At 41.4% G+C, this 18,277-nt stretch overlaps 1 protein-coding gene across 1 annotated transcript in view; it reads right to left on the bottom strand.

Annotated features, from left to right (window-relative positions):
- The window catches only part of spock2 (SPARC (osteonectin), cwcv and kazal like domains proteoglycan 2), a 67,347-nt gene extending 50,010 nt beyond the window's left edge, over positions 1 to 17,337 (bottom strand). The window contains exon 1 of the mRNA XM_079559967.1: positions 17,047 to 17,337. Coding sequence (XP_079416093.1) covers positions 17,047 to 17,235 — 189 coding nt within the window. The 5' untranslated portion in view covers positions 17,236 to 17,337. The remainder of the gene's footprint in view (positions 1 to 17,046) is intronic.
- Positions 17,338 to 18,277: the final 940 nt, after the last annotated feature.

Raw genomic sequence — 18,277 nt, 5'->3', positions numbered from 1 at the left:
TTCACTGCTGGGTACAACTGTGGCGTAAAACAGAACTTGTTATCATGAAAGTAAAAAGAGCCCCACGGTTCTATTCACTTCTAAAACTACATACGGCATCTCAGCACTTCCTCCCACCAGGAAATTCACACCGAAGACCTGAAAGCGTCGGTTTAGGCGCCACATGGGGCTTGTCTTGGAAGAAGCAAGCCCTTAAAACAATATTCCCCAGTCTCATACAGTACGTTTCGGAAAAGTATTCATGCAGGCAGACGAAGCTGCGAGGCGGAGGAAGCAACGCTGTGGAGATGAGTCGCTTTTGTAGGTGCGCGGTTACTCCTCCTTTGTAATGTTCATGGACAATACGGGATCCGCACTAGTGCAAAGGTAAAGGTAATAATCCGCAAATTAATCTTCAAAAGCAACGGGTTAAATGCTTTTTCATTGGGTTGCAGACATTGTAAGCTCATAATGGAAACCAAATCACTAAAAAGAGAAGTGCTTGGACCTTGCCATAACAACAGTATTGCAATATTTGACGGGCTAGCTCTGTTAAAATCAGAACTTAATAACTAAATAGGAACTGAACGGGTGATATTGTGATGACTTTTGGTTTCTTGCGATATGGGTGATGCTTCAGCTTTATAATAACCGACTTCTATGCCGGATGCCTTTCCTGTCGATCAAGGCACATGTGAAATGTGAGTGAAGTCTTGCTTAAAGGGGCTAGATGCAAGTTAGCCATTTTATACTCACTACTGCCACCTCAGGTCATACGTGTAACTGCACCTTCTATATTAAGCTTGTGCATGACTTTATTTTGACATGTTTAAACTCCGTATAGTCCCTTTAAGGCAGAGGTGTCAAACTCAAATACACAGTGGGCCAAAATGTAAAACTTGAACAAAGTCGCGGGCCACCATTGAACAAATGAACCTTTTAATATGGACCCAAACAAGATTTGCTTTAACATTGAATATGGAACAAGCAATACTTATTACTATACAATATATAACTATAACTAGTCCAGATATGCAAAATCTGAAGAAAAAAAAGTATAATACCGGTGGGCCAGCTCATGTAGTCATTTGGTATAGCCTCGCGGGCCAAATATAATTACATTGCGGGCCAAATTTGGCCCGCGGGCCAGAGTTTGACACCTATGCTTTAAGGACTCAATGACAGCTCAGACAGATTTGATTTGGCTATATCCTTTTGGATTGTTTGGAATCTAGTTTATAAGCATTTTAGATCTGCAGCAAAAACAAGTTGTTTAAATGAATGGCCCCTTAGTATCTTTAACTCGTAATATTCTTCGTAAAAGCCATAAACGATGGAAATATTAAACGTTAAGCTAGGCATAAGAATCATTTGTGATAACTAGATTCCAATTTGTAAGTCATATAAATGTACAAAAGTCAAGCTTTATGCAAACAAATGTGATTATACACTGTGCAATAAGCTGCTCATCTGCATTTTCCAAAATAGAACAGTGTGTTAGCCAGGTCACAACCAACCAACCCCAACACGATTTATACACAGTTAAAAACACATTTGAAAGTCTAATGTACATTTGCATAACATCAATAATCCTGATGTCTTTTCGCTTCAAAAAATAGCCATCGCTAACAATACCATAGGCACTCATTCCCCATTCAAGAAGGTTTGAACGAAGAGTTCATTAATACAGGGGAGACCGGAGCAAACATTAATCATGCGCTTCTTGTTAAAGAAGGGCCCTTCACTCCGAAGCACTGATGAGTGACGAATAAACTAGCAGCAACAGCAAAGGACGAATGAAAGGCAAACAAGAAACATAATGTCTGGTTGTAGTTTTTATCTCTCAAACTAGAAGAAAGATTTTAGTTTTAATCAGGGGATATTTATGCAAAATCAATACTTCATGACCTGTAAAATGGTTGTGTTTTGTTTCACTCACGCATCAGGGGAAAACGAAAAGTTGTTGCCTTAAAGAGCGGTTATTCTGCTTTTTGCTGGTATCTGATAATAATCTCAAACACATCTTTATCACCATCTTGGTTAGAAAATCACACATATTGATCACATATTGATAAACCCCTTAAACAATATAACCTGTAGTTTCATTTCCCGGTTTCCATGCAATCTCCCTACAACCCACTCCCTTCCTCTTGCTCCCCTTTGCTGCACAGCTGTTTCAATAAACCGGTCGGCCAGTGTGGCTGTAGTGAAGCAAGTGGGGAGTGTTGCTTTGCGATTTATTTAGATTAATCTTAGCAAGAAATTGAGAGGCAATGTCCTGGATACATAGGAGGAGGAGCTTTTCGGGAGCTGCCGCCGCACTGCTGAGGATAGCCACAGGTGGAGATCTAAAGATCACTCAAAGATGCGCTAGCGGTTGGAAACACAGCTCCCATGCATGTTCTTGGTGAGAGAGCGATATGGTAGAAAAGCTCTAAAAAGTTTATTTTGCCCCAAGTCCATAGACCCAATAGCTCAAATGACAAAGTACAGAAGAAGGGACAACATTGCTATATGGTAAATACCCCCGTCTGAAAACATGTATATTATTACCAAAACGAAAATAGTCCCTTCAAAGGTAAGGTGAAAAGATCAAAGCTTTGGATTGCAGTTTTTTGATATCGTATGCGGGAAATGACAAAGAGAAAAGTGCTATATTTTCACTTCTGAGGTATCAAAAGCCATCGTAAGCTGATATGCATTGGAAAATATGGCATGAAAAATCCACACTCTTTTATCGGCCCAGTTGACCAGAAGCACTTAACGCTGTATCGATTTTAAAGGTATATTTTCATCTCAGGCTCCATTTTTAGACCCTCACGCCGGTGATTCAGCCATTCCAAATTGCCGTTGTACTTTTGTTTTTTTGTTCTTCACCACAACACAGACCTCACTTTTATGTCTGATCCGTTTGAACGTCTCTCATTCGATTACAATGTTTTTGATTCCCTTGACTGAAGTAATCAAAGTGGATTCGTATTCCTGTGTAGCTCATACCGAGGCAACATTATTGATTTTTGATTGGTGGACAAGGCGGCTTTCGGTTGATTGTAGTGTTTCCAGTGATGTGTGAAGGCGCTGGCTGTTCGTGGCAGGTTCTCTTGTGAGCGAGTAGTTCTCCCACTGGGGCACGGAAGGCACAAGGGCTGATTTTATTTATAGATGCCGTGTACGAGGTTGCCGTGAGTGAGCAGGCGCTTTGTGGATGTGTGATTTTGATATCTGCATGCGTTTGCCTCAGTGGTGATTGTGTTCTCCTGGACATCAATAAAAAAATCATAAAAACACATCACAGCTTAGTCTTAATTATTTCATGCCTTTGTCACTAGGGCTGCTCGATTATTGAAAAAATAATAATCACGATTATTTTAGTCATAATTGAAATCACGATTATTCAAACGATTATTTGTTGCCTTTAAAAAAAAAGTCTTTATTTAATTTATATATTTATTAACACAAAAAACTATATTGAATATTTTCTGTTTTCTGAACAGTCATAAAAGTACAAATGATTTCAAGTATGCCTCGATTAAGGAGAGGTCTCTGTTTCACACCTGCCCCTGCTGGTCAGCCCTCACACCTGCGCAAGTAAACTGAGCAGCGCGGCCTGATGACATCATCACACAGAGCTGTTTGTTTTTATGTCAGGCAAAAGCATGAGCCATGGCACGTGAAATGCAAAGGGAAAATAATCCCAGCGCCATTAAATAATGCGAGTCTGCTGTGCAAAAAAAAAAAAAATATATATATATATATATATATATATTAAATAAAAAAAATATAATTTAAATCGTTTAGTGTAATAATCGAAATTGTAATCGAATTTCGATTAATTGCACTGCCCTATTTGTCACTATAACCCTATAATGCAGAGATGGGACGTTGGCGCCTGTTTTTCTTCCGTGTCAAAAGATGCCTCCCCACAGTGGCTCAAACTCAACACAGTATGTACAGGTAGTAGTAGTTCTGGTCATCATAATGACTAAACAGGAGGTGAATCATACTCCAGGATATTTTTAATGGAATTCAAAATATTAAAGGAACAGGCCACCGTTTTTCCAGACTGAGATATGTTCTTACCTGAGCTTAGACGAGTTGATGTATAACTGTCTGGTCTTTGTGCGTGTGCTCAGTCAAGCAAATAGACCAAAGACGTTGTTAGCATTTAGCCTCTCTCCGCATATTCCTATAGCTCCAAACTGGGGTGAAGTTAGAAACTACCAAGCTGTTCCATGTTTTCCTATTTAATTATAATACCTGAGGAGCACTTCGACGTCCACACAGTAAAGTCGAAGTGCTCCTAAGGTATTATTACGCCTTACAATATAGTACCCCTTTTTATCGGCTTAGAAAATTGACATGATTCATTTTGCGTAACTAGACTTGGATTGTGTAACTTTTCATGTAGCTGTATTTAAATAGGGAAACGTGGAGCAGCTTGGTAGCTTCTAACTATATGAATGTGCTGGGAGAGGTTAAATGCTAACATTTGCGTGACTGAGCGCACGCACAAAGACCAGACTGATACGCATCAACTCATCCAAGCTGAGGTAAGAACATATCTCAGTATGGAAAACAGTGGCCTGTTCCTTTAAGATAACAAGATAGGACTTTCTTGATCTCACAATGGAGAAATTCACATGTTACATCAGGTGTTTAGCTCTCTGTTGTGTATAATCAATTATCTGGGGGCCAGAGGACTTCTGCTTGGAGGCTGGATTTGGTCCCCTGGGCCTGACTTGCCTACACCAGCTAACACATGATAATCCCAGGATGCGCTTTTGCTTGCACCCTTTTGAACCAATTCTCTGGATATGTACCTAGCAGCAATAAGTATGAAGCACAAAACAGGCAAGGGGACCTTATTCACTCTGGGCGGTGGTAAGATACAGATGTAGCCATAGGCTGCACACATCAATAACACTAATGAAACTATGGTACTTACAGGGGTGGGAACCTATAAGTTTACTTCCTCCCACTCCTTTTCGAGTTTTGTAAAGTATTATATGGAAGCATGTGGAAATGTAAATTAAATGAAAGCATGTTAAAATTTCGCAAAAGCTGCACATGTTAATGTAAAAAACATGTGTATGTAATGTACATTGAACTCGGAATAAACAATCAATCAATCAATCTTTGGCATTGGACCCTCCAACCTCACACGCCTCTCTCCCAGGCACATGCTACTCCCTCACTGTCTTCCACGATCTGACGAGATTGTGCATTCACAAGGTGGTATGTCCACACAACAAAGTAATTAAATAATTCTACTCATTACTAATGTCTGAGTTGTTACAAGGACATGTTCATTATTCAACCCTGAAGTTGGGTGATTGCTGTTTACTAAAAGTTCTCGATCAGCACAAATTAAGATACAATCTATCAAACGTTTCATTTGTATATAACCTAACACTTTGATCATATTTTCTCCCTTCAATCTCCTCACCCAGTACCTCCAAAATGGACAGAAATAGACCTTTTGGCACTTTTATTGTTTATCAAGGGTGCAACCACCAAAGACATTGACATCAACACGCAGTCGCACGTTATTTTTGTCCCATCTTTACCACAGCAGCAGAATTATCCACATCTCCAGCGCCTCCACCGACATCACCAGTTGTAAACAGCACTAAATATACATTCTCTTCACTTATATTAATAAATCCATCCTCCATCTTCTCTCAAATTTTAATTATCCTGGCTTTCCCTGTTTCAATGGAATCTTAATCTTAAGACTCTCAAGTTTCTCTCCTTCCTAAACACTATGGGTCTTACTGCACGTCACCCTCCAAACTTTCCCCCATAGCGCTGTTTGAGTCTCTGTACCTGTGAGAGTTGATCTCCTGCTGGCTCTGACTCAGCCTGGCTCCAGTCCAAAGGTGACAGCACTTGTGTGGCATTTCGAGCGCAGGGACAGCCACCGCCACTTAGACTTATTGTTAGCTCTGAAAAGGTTCTGATTTATTGAACCGCCTGTCACACGGAAAAGGCACGTTGGCGCTCTCAAGTCTAAGGTAATCATTTGAAAAGCTGCATTGCATTTTCCACTCCAGGGGTATACAATCAACACTTAACCGTTATGTTTGAAAGTGTCTTTTTTGGTACTTGAGAAAACACGTTACACTGCCATATTGCCATATGTCATAATCAAAAACATACCTGGTGCTTTGTCAAAAATGACTCAAAGATGCGCAACTCCAGGTACAGTATGTTTTTGATGAGAGAACATTGCAGCCCGTAACAATACTGTACACGACCACTCATTAAAGGCCTTTTCAAATGAGCCTTGATGAGAAGTGGCATTGGCTTTTCTAAAGTCAGATAAAGGTTTTAATTTTGCATTATTTATAACCTCCTGGTTTTGTCCCGGTTTCAGAGCGTGGTGTCCTGCACTGGTCCTTCCTCTTCCTCCTGCACAGCTCCCTCCACCCCACAACAGTCTTTCACCATCTTCTGGGAAGAGCGTAGCAGACGAATATAATCCGTCTTATATTTGTGTGGCTTGCCCGGATACCTCCTGGTTTGTCCCTCTTTTGTTTTCGTGTAGCGCCTCTTGTGACGTCTCCATTGTGCTGCAGGTGTGGTGAGCTCTTGTTGCCTCTTCAGTAATTCAGAATAAGAAATGTATATGTCTCAAATGTCTTTAGCTCATAAGCTAGCTGTGTTTACTTTTAAAAGACCTGGGTCCTTCATGGCTTGTACTCTGCAGTAAAAAAAAATCCACTGAACCTCACAAAAACACAGCAAAGATGTACAAAAGTATCCAGTAAAACAATGTGGAACACAGAAACCACAAATGCTTGTTGCAGAAAAAGGTAAAAAAGGCTGCTGTACCGAGAGAGAGGGAGCTGCTTCTTTCTGTGTCACCACACAACTTACTAAAAAGCATATTGCACCAATCGTAACCAATCGTAATCACAAAATAGATTGTACGAGACATGGAAGCCTGTTTGGGAAAGGTTTGAAGGCAGTCAATGCAAAGGAAACCTACTGCTGCACTCAGCGCGGCGCTCATTAGAAGGTTGTTCCTGAATGCAGCCCGGTCGACGCAGCAAACAGCCTTGGAATGCCAACTCCCACAAGCACAGCAGCGGGTTACGGCGGCTTAGAAATTCATGCATAGAAAACATAGAGACGCAGAGGGTAGCAGCGATGCAGTGCAGCCATGTGTGGAAGAGGATGCTTGCAAAAATAAGTGAAGCGCTCAATACAGCTCTCAGACAATACAATGCCACTGAGTCGCTTTCTACTCTGAGCGAAGTCTAGCTTATTATTGTATTATTCTGAGCAAACAAACTTTCAAACCTCAACTATGAATATCTGGATGACACACACGCATTTCTTCAATGGGGTTGTGACGTTTACATCATGCGCACCTACAACAGCAGTCCATGACATTTAGTAATTATTCACACCAAAGTCATAACATTGCCAAGTTTCTTTGGTGAGACTTTGACAATTACTCCACTCAGATCATCCGCGTTGCATCTGCAGAGATATGTGTGCGTTCCACGTGAATCGGGTCTCTCTTCCTGCAGCACCTGTGCCCTTCAGCTGGTGTGTGCTGCGGAGGAGGGGGGGTTAGAGCAGCTGTGGCAGAGCGAGCGGGGGCCATGATGAAAGGCTGCCTTTTCCCCACTCAATTACAGCCCACCTAGCTCTCCGCTCGTTCACCCTACACGGCAAATCAGCAAGTCGTCTATACCAAATCTGCGCCTCAGAAACAACCGCAAAGGCTGGAATTATGTGGGCCTCTGCAAACATGCTGTTCTGAAATGCGTGAGATTCTCGTATTAGTTTAGCAGCTCATACCTTCAAAATATGTCAGAGTCTTCTCTCAAGTGCCAGTGCCCTTGATTATGTTTAAAATGTGCACTGCTAATGTAATAAATTAAACTCTTATTAAGCAAAACATCCATGTAGACAAATAATCCGTCTGGTGAATCACTACAGTTGGACATAATGGTTGACGTTTCGGGATTCCTTCCTCCCTTCTCCGGAGCCGAAGTTTGAGACCTTGAACTTAACTACACTGGAGCTATTCAGACACTTTTTCCTTTTATTGTGATGTATAATAATAACTACAACACATTTATTCTTGCCATGACATTTTATTAGTCATTCCATTGGTTTCCACAACAAATAAACAATGACAAATTTAACATTGTATTAATGTTCTGCGAGATTCTCACTGTTACATCTCTATTTTCTCCCTCTGTAATCCCGCACTATCATAAAGAATGCACCGTAAAGCGTGACTTAGATAATGGGTATGTGATACGTTGTTTTATCACTTAAAGCCGTCGTACAGCAGTACTGTTCTATTGTAACCCACACCAGCGCTGAGGAGAGACGAGTGGCTGCGAGATAGGTCCCCCTGCGATAGGAACACCAAAGCCCCATGGTAATCAGGCAGCCTTCATCTGGATAGTCCTTAATGGGGGATTTGGCCTCAGTTATAGGGCAGATCTATTATGAACTATTATGTTACGTATGGTTTAGTTGGATTGGTGATAAAATACAGCAAATGATTCCTAGCTCCGTGCAAAGAATGTGTAAAGAGTGAAAGCAGGTCGAGGCTGATCTGCTGCAAGAAATATGGTAATACAACAGAAAGCTGACTATTAGGTTACTGAAATGAAGCATTTGATTTGCATTTTAGAGCCCTGGTTTGGTGGGGTGGGTGATATAAAATGACGATATAAAACAATTTAAAGCAGCTCTATGCTCGAACTTATATGCCATCTACATTTCCCAACCCACTCCTACTGTTCTGCTTCTGCCATTGCTTGGAGTTAGTGATGATTAGCTTTAGCCAATCACATTGAGGTGTGAACTTTCAGAAGAAACAGCTAGCTTTGATTACCGACTAGAAAGCTGCTGATCATCAAACAATGATCATCGGATAAAGGGATGCCTAAAAAATCCCCAAAATTAGGGTGGCACAATTTATCGCCATAAATATCGTATCGCGATATTAGGTGATGCAATATCCATATCACGAGAAGCCACAATATATCACAACATCACTTAAGTCTGTATCGGACTGAGATTGACAATAAGTTAGTTCAATTTTAGTCTTGTTTTGGTGCTGATATAGTGTTTTTAAGTCTTGTTTTGACACAATTTGCTGAATATCTAGCTACTTACAATTTGTGTTTAATAAGAATGGAACATGTGTTAAAATGGTTTAATGCAATATCGCAATACTATCGTTATCGCGTTATTTCATAACAGTATCGCATATTGCAAGTTATTTCAATATCGAGCAGCCCTAAAAAAAGAAATACTAAGGAGCTACACATTGTGCTGTTACCAACCAACCGCTACCAACCTTCTTCTGTTAAACTTCAGCACTCGTGACAGCTTAGATTGAATACTTTTGCTACTAACTGCTGTTTTTGTAAAAGGTTAAGAATGAAGTTAAGATTTGAACAGGCAGCATTTGCACTACCTCACTGAAACGTTTCGGACTCGGCATTTTCTTTTACCTTGTTGCGTATTCTTTCTCCTGACTGGGCAACACTAAACATTGGCTAAACCACAGTTTGCTATTGTCAGAAAGCATTATCCACGCTTCTGACTCTGAAACATATTTAACATACTTGGAAGGCGATGCTGCTTTGGCACGAGCTGTTTTCTCCTCATTAAATTTAAATGAATAGGCTAACAGGTGCAAGGCGGAAGAAGAACGACCTGGTTGACCTGGCGAGCTGCTTTGTAGATAAGGACTTTCAAGGCGCAGAAGACAGCGGTGCGTGATCATGTCTCGTGCTGCAGACTCAAGGAGGGAATAATAAATAAAATCACATCATAAACCCTGAGCCCGTTTTCTGCCGAACAGTGCCAGTAACGCCTAAGCCGCGGCAAACTAGCGTAACGTGTCGGTAATCATCATCCATTCTGAGACACATAACCGGGTTTATCTGGAATGCGCAGAAATAAAACTTCAGACCAATTTCATGGCTTGGCAATTCCATGAACGGTATCATAGTGTATTTACGGTGGCAAGTTAGGGCAAAGAATGAATCGAGTATTGATATGGCTTTAGAAGGCGCACTAAATTGGATTGACTATGAAGAAAAAAAATGCGCTAATGTAGTGGAAAGGAAATAGACAGCTCCTCGATTTGAGATGATCCCAGCGGACGCTTAATTGTCCCGGGGTGTTTCTGAGTCACATTAGGATTCCAATGGGCTATTTTGGTAAATACATCACAGTCATGCTAATCTGGTTTGTGCTTTGGGGGAATGATTACGTGAATACAATACGCTGCATTTCTGGTTTGTCATATCAAGACATATTAAGAACCAATTTTTCATGGAGGATATAGAAAATTAGCTGATGTTTGTTCTAATAAAACATACCCATTTGTATCGTTAGATTTAAATGACACCCTTTTTTTTTATATCTTCGGGCTTTGAGTTGTTAAAGGAATAGGCCACCAATTTTACATACTGAGAATGAGATATGTTCTTACCTTAGAAGAGCTGATGCGTAACTGTTTGGTCTTTGTGCGTGCGCTCAGTCACGCAAGTAGACGTAAGATGTTGTTAGCATTTAGCCTCTCCCAGCATATTCATTGCTACAAACTGGGGTGAAGCAAGAAGCTACCAAGCTGTTCCACGTTTTCCCTTTTAGATACAGTTACGTGAAAAGTTAAACGATCCCTTAGGAGCACTTCGACTTTACTGCGCAGATGTCGAAGTGCTCCTGTATCATAACGCCTTACAATATAGTACCCTTTTATATCCCCTTAGAAATTTGACATTGTATGATTTTGTATAGCTAAACTTGGATCGTGTAAATATTTACGTAACTGTATTTAAATAGTGAAAACGTGAAACAGCTCGGTAGCTTCTAAGTTCACCCCAGGTTGTTGCTTTAGGAATATGCTGGGAGAATTAGCTAAATGCTAACAACATCTTTGGTCTACTTGCGCACGAACAAAGACAGTTACACATCAACTCATCTAAGCTAAGGTAAGAGCATATCCCATATTGTCACACTAATGTCAAAGTTTATGTCAATCTACAGAAAAACCTCAACTAAAATCGACCTGCCGCTCTGGTGGAAGTAAAGTTCACTTTCCTTTTTCCCATAGGCTTTTGGGGGGAAAACACTGATTTAAGATAATGATGGAAGCTAATTAGCTACGTGGTGACCATAAAATACACAACTTAGTGAAAATATGTGAAACATGTCAAGCAAAGAAAAATAATAAGGTTGTTCACTTATTTTTCAGTAGTCAGTATTTTTTTCACTGATATGGTTTCTTTATGATATGGCTAACTGGCTAACTCCTTTGAACTTTATTTTATATAATTTGTTTTAAGTCTATATAGATACATGGTATTTTTATTTCCAAACAGCAGTGGTTTTCGAAATGGTCGTTCCAAACATTGTACTGTAGAGACATTTAAAGACTTAGCTGAATATAGTGCACGCTAGCTCTGCACTGTTAGCAAACCACCTCTAAATATTTCAGTTAAAGCCATCGACTATGCAGTCTTCAAATGAACATGTTTGTTTTTACCAAATGTTACCAGGACTCACTAAAGTGGGGCACCACACTATGCAATTTTAATCGTACAAATTTTAGCGATCTGGCGCCACTGCGGGGTCTGTGTTATCCACGCCGGATTTGGTGCATTAGTGGAATGAAACCCTGGGTGCACCTGTCAGATTACGGGGGATTGAAGGTATTCCATTTCGTTATTTGTATACTAACTGTAAAATCAAATCACCCAGTCATCCCGCAAAAAAGATTGAATGGAAGTGCGCTAGGTATTTTTATTGGACGTCAAAACAGCCCTTGTCCTGGAATCGCGCATGCTGCCTGGCTTTTACATCCAGTGAGAGAATGAAAGTGAAATATTTATAGCGTGTTTTGCTGCCTGTTGTGCGAGGGTTGGTGTGTAGTGCAAGATTGTGTAGATGCTAAAGGGGGAATGAAGTAGAACTCTTCTTTTATGTTATGCTGCTTTGAATATTGCTTTCCAGTGCACGGTTAATATTCAGCCTCGCGCTCTCGGAGGACTGCGCAAGTCAACATTAATTTAGGAAATGTGAATAGCCTATAAGTATGTCACTGGCTGTAGCTTTTACATCAACTAAATAATTCCCCACACAGTTGCGCTTATTTTCACTTTCAATTTGGTTCAGATGCGGATTTTATCCTAATGCTGTGTTTAGCCAGAGTTGGGGGCTTATGGGGGCAGAAGATGCAAGCTGTAAACACAAACAAAATTGACATTCATGCTGGATTTTCCCAACATTGACATGGGCTTGAATACTTGGTACTTGGTAAAATGCAGACTTAGAGAGTGCAATATTGACTTTATTTGAATGACAGATCAAGTTTAATTTTAATAAATAATAAATAATCTTTGAAACAGATGGACCCGTGTTTGTTTAGTCCACTTATGTTTTACTATTTATTTCAAAATTCCTCAAAATAAAAGTATAAATAAAAGAACATCGGCACATCAGTCTTGCCTCAGCAAAAAGGCCTGAGCGTGGCGGTGCCTTTCTGTGTGGAGTTTGCGAGCTCTCCCCCCATGTCTGGATGAGTTTCCTCCGGGTGCTATGGTATCCACCATGAACCTAACAGCACCTGCACAGTTGGCTAAAATCTCCAGCTAAGAACTTCTTACCATGAACCAAGCTCAAGATCTGGAGCGGGTCCCCGGGTGCTGCACAACAGCGGACAGGTCCGGACAGGTCGCCCTGAGGCACTGGTTGAAAGACACATTTTACACATAGGGAAAATAAAGTCTTCAGATACAAAGAGCAGAGCTCTAATGTTTTTGCTTCATTTTACTAATTTTACTAAGCAAGTGCCCGCAGCACATGTTAAACATATTACTAACAAGCTTTTGGGTGACTCAGCATTTTGCCTGTGTATGGAAAGACACTTTATCACCAGTTACAATAGTTTGCATCATTGTTTGAAGCACACTCTGTAGGTAACAGCATAAATTGTTGTCAAAATGGAATATAAAGGTTTTCATTTTTAGCTAACGGAAAGCAGAACTGCACAGGTCATCGATATCGATAGTATCTCTTAATGTAACGTAAAGGAAACACACACAAATCTGCTTCAGCAGAAGAGGAAGAAAGACCAAATAAAAAATGATTCATCAAGCCTGCGTAAATTAAGTATTTTTGGAAGTTTTTGGAAACAATGTAGCATCTCAAAAATACAGCAAATGTTATTCAAGTGAAGCATGACATTTGAAGACATATCAGACTTCACTTTTACTGTTAGATATTGTATCATGTCTTGACTGCATTTTCTGACGCCTTGAATAATGTGAGAAGGTCAAACGTTTAAACTGACGCTAAAGAATCACTCCAAAATCATTGCTTACAAAAATAGCGTGCCAGCCTAGCAGAGCTAAAATGGATTTTTCAAAACGTCTCTCCACATATTCCATGAGCCTGAAGCGGGACTGCTGAGGATAGAGTCATCAAAGTCCCAGTGCAACATGCTCCATTTCCACGGTGTAACGGATAGGGCTGCAGTTGCTACGGCAGCCAGCAGAAATCAAAGCGCTTTCTATTGGCGATTCCCGCGGGTCCTTGCTCTGGTCTGCTTCTCTGATGTTTCTCCTCTCATCATCATCACCATCGTCCTCACCGGAGATGCCACGACTGCCGCGGACGGCCTTTAACTCTTCATTGCGAAAGCCGTGGCACAGGCTCGCAACAGGACCTACAGAAGATTGTGTAAACGCTAGCAAATCCACGCGCGCACATGGAGCGAAATTACCTCTGGGAAATTATGATCATTAACAGAAATAGAGCGGTTTATGAATTGGTGGAGGAGCAAGGGGCTGACAGAGGAGCTTTCATGTTAAAGTGAGGAGAAGGGGAAGACAATAGCTAAACATCGACGCCCCTCTAGACCAGTTAGAAGATGGTCCCTTTAAAGCTGGGCTAACCAATCTGTATTTTTGAAGAAGAGTCCATTTCTTTCACACCCATTTGGGATGTCCAGATCAACCCGTTTTATGTTTACAGTGATAAAAGACGGTCATGTGTGGTTAATTATAAGAATTTCTCAAGGTATACAACTGTCATGTCTCATGGGCCACAGCATGAAGGTTGAAGACTGCGGAAGAGTGTTCAGAGTTACATCCACCCACATGAAATACACAGCGGGTTAAACAATCTAATGTACTGAGTGCACGTCAGAATGGTGCAGACAAATAAGCTGTTCCATTCTTATCCATCTTTGCATCTCCAAGTCAAGGTAAAAGCATAATTTCCAGGTTAAAGCATAACGTTGTCCTGTAAGAGTTTCAACACAAGGGAAAATCATGTGCATCGATTAAAGGAATAGGCCACCATTTTTTAATACTGAGATATGTTCTTGCCTTAGCTTAGACGAGTTGATATGTAGCTGTCTGGTCTTTATGCGTGCCCTCAGTCACATAAACAGAGTAATATTACTACGCCTATACTACTATAATGCAAGGCGTGGTAATATTACAACGCCTTGCATTATATTTCCGCTTTCTATCCACTTAGAAAATCATGTTTAAAGGAACAGGCCACCGTTTTTACATACTGAGATATGTTCTTACCTGAGCTTAGACGAGTTGATGTGTACCTGTCTGGTCTTTGTGCGTGCGCTCAGTCTCGCAAAATGACCTTCCACGGGCCTGTATCAACTCGTCGAAGCTAAGGTAAGAACATATCTCAGTATTTAAGAACGGTGGCCTGTTCCTTTAATGTTACGTCACAGTCAGAGTGAAAGTGCACTTACAACACACATATTCTCCCTTTGCTATTGTTCCTGTTCCACAAGGCGCTCCCCCCTTAGACGCTCCCTGTCCTTCACAACAAAAGCTGCATGCCACTGCCAAATAATAAGTCCCAAAGCGGGCTTCTGCGTGTCGCTGCCAATAGTGAAGCCCCGGTAAATGTTTTTGCCTGACTGTGCTCTGCGACGGAGAGATGAGTTTTGCAAGAGATCAAAAGCTTATCTCTCCATCGCAGAGATAAGGAGAAAACCTTGCGATCTCTTGCAAACAGGGGTAAACAGGAAAAGCATTGTATGAGCTGCTGCGATTCAAAGATTACTTAAACATGTGCGAATGGCTCCAAGTGTGCTTTTGATTGTAATACAATATAAAGCTCGACAATAATACCCGGCCCTGGGGTCTGGCGTTGTCGACCACTGAGGAAAGCATGCATTTTCATATCTTTGACCCACCAGCATTTGCTTACAGTGATTACACTGCAACTGGAAAATGACAAGCTTAAAGTTGCGCTGTTATCTCTAAGGGTGGCACATCTGTTCCTTCTACTATGGGGACTTATGCATTAGCACTGCTGCAATCACTTTTAATGCCACAACAATTCCGCCTCAACTTCAACACCCACATTTTCATTACGTCTCTAAATACAGTTCCAAAGGACACCGCATACTGTTTCACTAATCACAGTCATACACTTAAGCCTTCCCCAGGACGCCGGCTGCCAATTTCCCCACACAATCACCTTTCTTCTCTGGAGACATCCAGTACGAACAATTTAAGTAGAAATGACTCACGATCAACAACACGGCCGCACTGGGAATGGTCATTACTGTATGCAGGAGGGCTCGCCACCTCGCTTGAGAAGATACGCTGTTGTTCTTCTATATAGCCGGCCTAAGACAATTACTCATCTCCAATCCAATAACCATTCCCATCACATGCTATAGCCACCGCCTCGGATCAATTAAAACTCATTTAACGGGATTGGCCTGGAACATAATCCGACTGTGCAGCTCAAATCCTATTGTGATCATTAGTAATCATTTTCCGGAGCTGGAGGCAGAGATACGTCCATACGTTCGCAGACAAGACCGTTCATCAACATGCAAACCCAGCAGGTTTTTAATTCTATCCAATGCAACCCGGGGGGAGTTTGTTCACTGGGTGACTATAACCATCAATCTGCAACCTCCCAGTGTTCTAATGGCTTAATTCTCTTGTTTGAAGGCTCTCCGGAGACTGAAGTGAAAGCCCATCTGAGGTCACCTATATTAAGGCCAATGTGATGGAGTGTGTCTGCGGCAGTGTTATTGCAGCAGGGTTCACAACATTAATTGCCGGCAATTAGTAAGGGCTTATTACCAAGGAAACTGGAGTAACTGGGAAATTGCAGCTAATTATAATAGCCCACACATCTGCACGGTGTATGCGAGATTCATCATTATTTGCAAAAATATAAAGTCGGGAAAGTAATGTTTGTTTATTTCGGCTGCTTTTTAGAGGACTCATTTAACGCCACATCAACACAGTAGTCAAATTATTCACAGTAATTGCTATTAAAATGTTTACTTATGTTTTATTGATTTTATTTACATTCTCCTTCTGCATGTAGTTTTATGCAGGATAGCCATACCGTGCTATAATACCGTAAAGCACTTTTTGTTACTTTGCGTACAAGCTGCACTCTACATACTTGCCTTGCGTCCAATAAATGTGATTGTCATAATCACATTTGTCGTATATTGTAATTTGTTTTTAAGTTTTTTCATTTATTTAGATTTTTTGTTAACTTGCTAATAGCTACAGCTACGCCTAATCCGTTATTTCACACTAATTTACGATTCGCACCAAAGCAAACACGGCATTAACGCTTAAAGTGGGCTAAAACATTATCAATATGATGTTTTTTCAACTTTTACAACCTTGTGAAGTTAAAACATGGCGACTGGAATTGCGTTGTAAGACGTTTCAACGTTTCACCATGAGGAGGCTCTCTGGGTGAAACCACCTGGATAGACTGAGACACATTTCTCTCAACTTTTCGTAAAGATGAACAGATAAATTATCAATAATAAACGCGTGTATAGGCTGCTGTTTCGAGGTGTTGTTTACAAAGCGCGCGTTTTTTGCAGGTGGATCGATTTCTGGTAAGACGTTAAACTAACTTTGTTTATCGGTCTCCATTAGGTGAGAAAGTGCCAAAAACTGCCCTTTGTGTGACACTCCGCGCGCCTGGCCCCCGAGCGCACGGCTTAATACCGCATTACCTCGCATCTCTCAATCAACGCGGCGGACTTACGTCTCTGAAGCGATTCCAGTGCTTGATCTTGCGGCTGTACTGTGAAATGGTGGACAGCCACTGCTCGTCTTCCATGAAATTCCCCGTCTTATCCGCCTCTTTGACGCTCTTCGCATCGGTCTGGTGGCTGGAGCCCGCCAGCATCACCAGCGGGACGAGAAGGCACACGATATCCGTCATTTCCACCATGGCAGCGGGCGGAAAAAAAAACACTTGTGTGCGCTCGGACTGTCGGTGATCCTCTGCTGCCGGAGCGGGAGGAGGGAGAGGATGCTGAGGCTGTGGTGAAACTACCGAGTGATCAGCCTATAGGAGAGCGGGCTGCTGCTGGGAGAGAGCCGTGGAGCGGCGAGGGGAGGGCTGGTGGCCTCGATCAAGGTGGACTGCAAAGGTAAGGCGGCCTCTGTTATTTCAGTCAAAACAATACGACGCAAATGAATGGGGTTTTAGCGTTAAAGTGCACATGACAGGTTTTAATGCTTTTGGAAATATGACTTATTTAGATGGATAACGTCGGTTGCATGATGAAGCAGCAATTTTAATGAAGAAATGTTGGGCAGGAAAGTAATTTTTGAATGAATTTTGAAGCTGCTGACAGGAAGTGACATAGTTAAAGGTAAAGTTCCATAGCAGTCATGCCCTGGGTTGTCAGGGCTTGGGGCGGTACCCTATATCTTTATGATGGGGGGTGTGGCCTCAAGGCATGTGTGTATGTGACTGTAAAGCAGGGGTGTCGAACTCATTCTGGGTCGCGGGTCGAGGTTCGGCCCCCACGGCGGATGGCTGTCCATTTGCCACATGGCTGTCTGGTGTGTTGGTTCGTGTCCTGGGCTCTTGTTGTGTCGGTGCCCTTTGCGGGACACGTGTGGAACTCTGTCGAACTATTTTTTTTAGTTTTTTAGCATATTAAGCATATTCAAGAAGTCGTGTGCTGAAGGGCAGGGGCTGGATCCAAGGGCCTATGTTTGACACCCCTGATGTAAAGTATAAGACAGCCATTTCATTTTATTTTATGTTATTTTATTTTATTTCATTTTATTTTACCTTTTACTCTAATTTGTCTATTGTGTTGTTTTGTTACATTGTCTGTCCTTAAAATAAAATTACTAATCACAAAAAAATGTTCCATGCAGTTTGACTCATTTCCCATTGACAAAACATGGTTGCAAGGCAAGGCAAGGTTTAAAATTGTTTGCCTTCAACTATATCACTTCCTGTCACTGTCCTATTC

Source organism: Gobius niger, assembly GCF_951799975.1.
Source record: "Gobius niger genome assembly, chromosome: 7".
Taxonomy (NCBI): Eukaryota; Metazoa; Chordata; class Actinopteri; order Gobiiformes; family Gobiidae; genus Gobius; species Gobius niger.
This window is presented reverse-complemented; position numbering and strand designations above follow the sequence as displayed.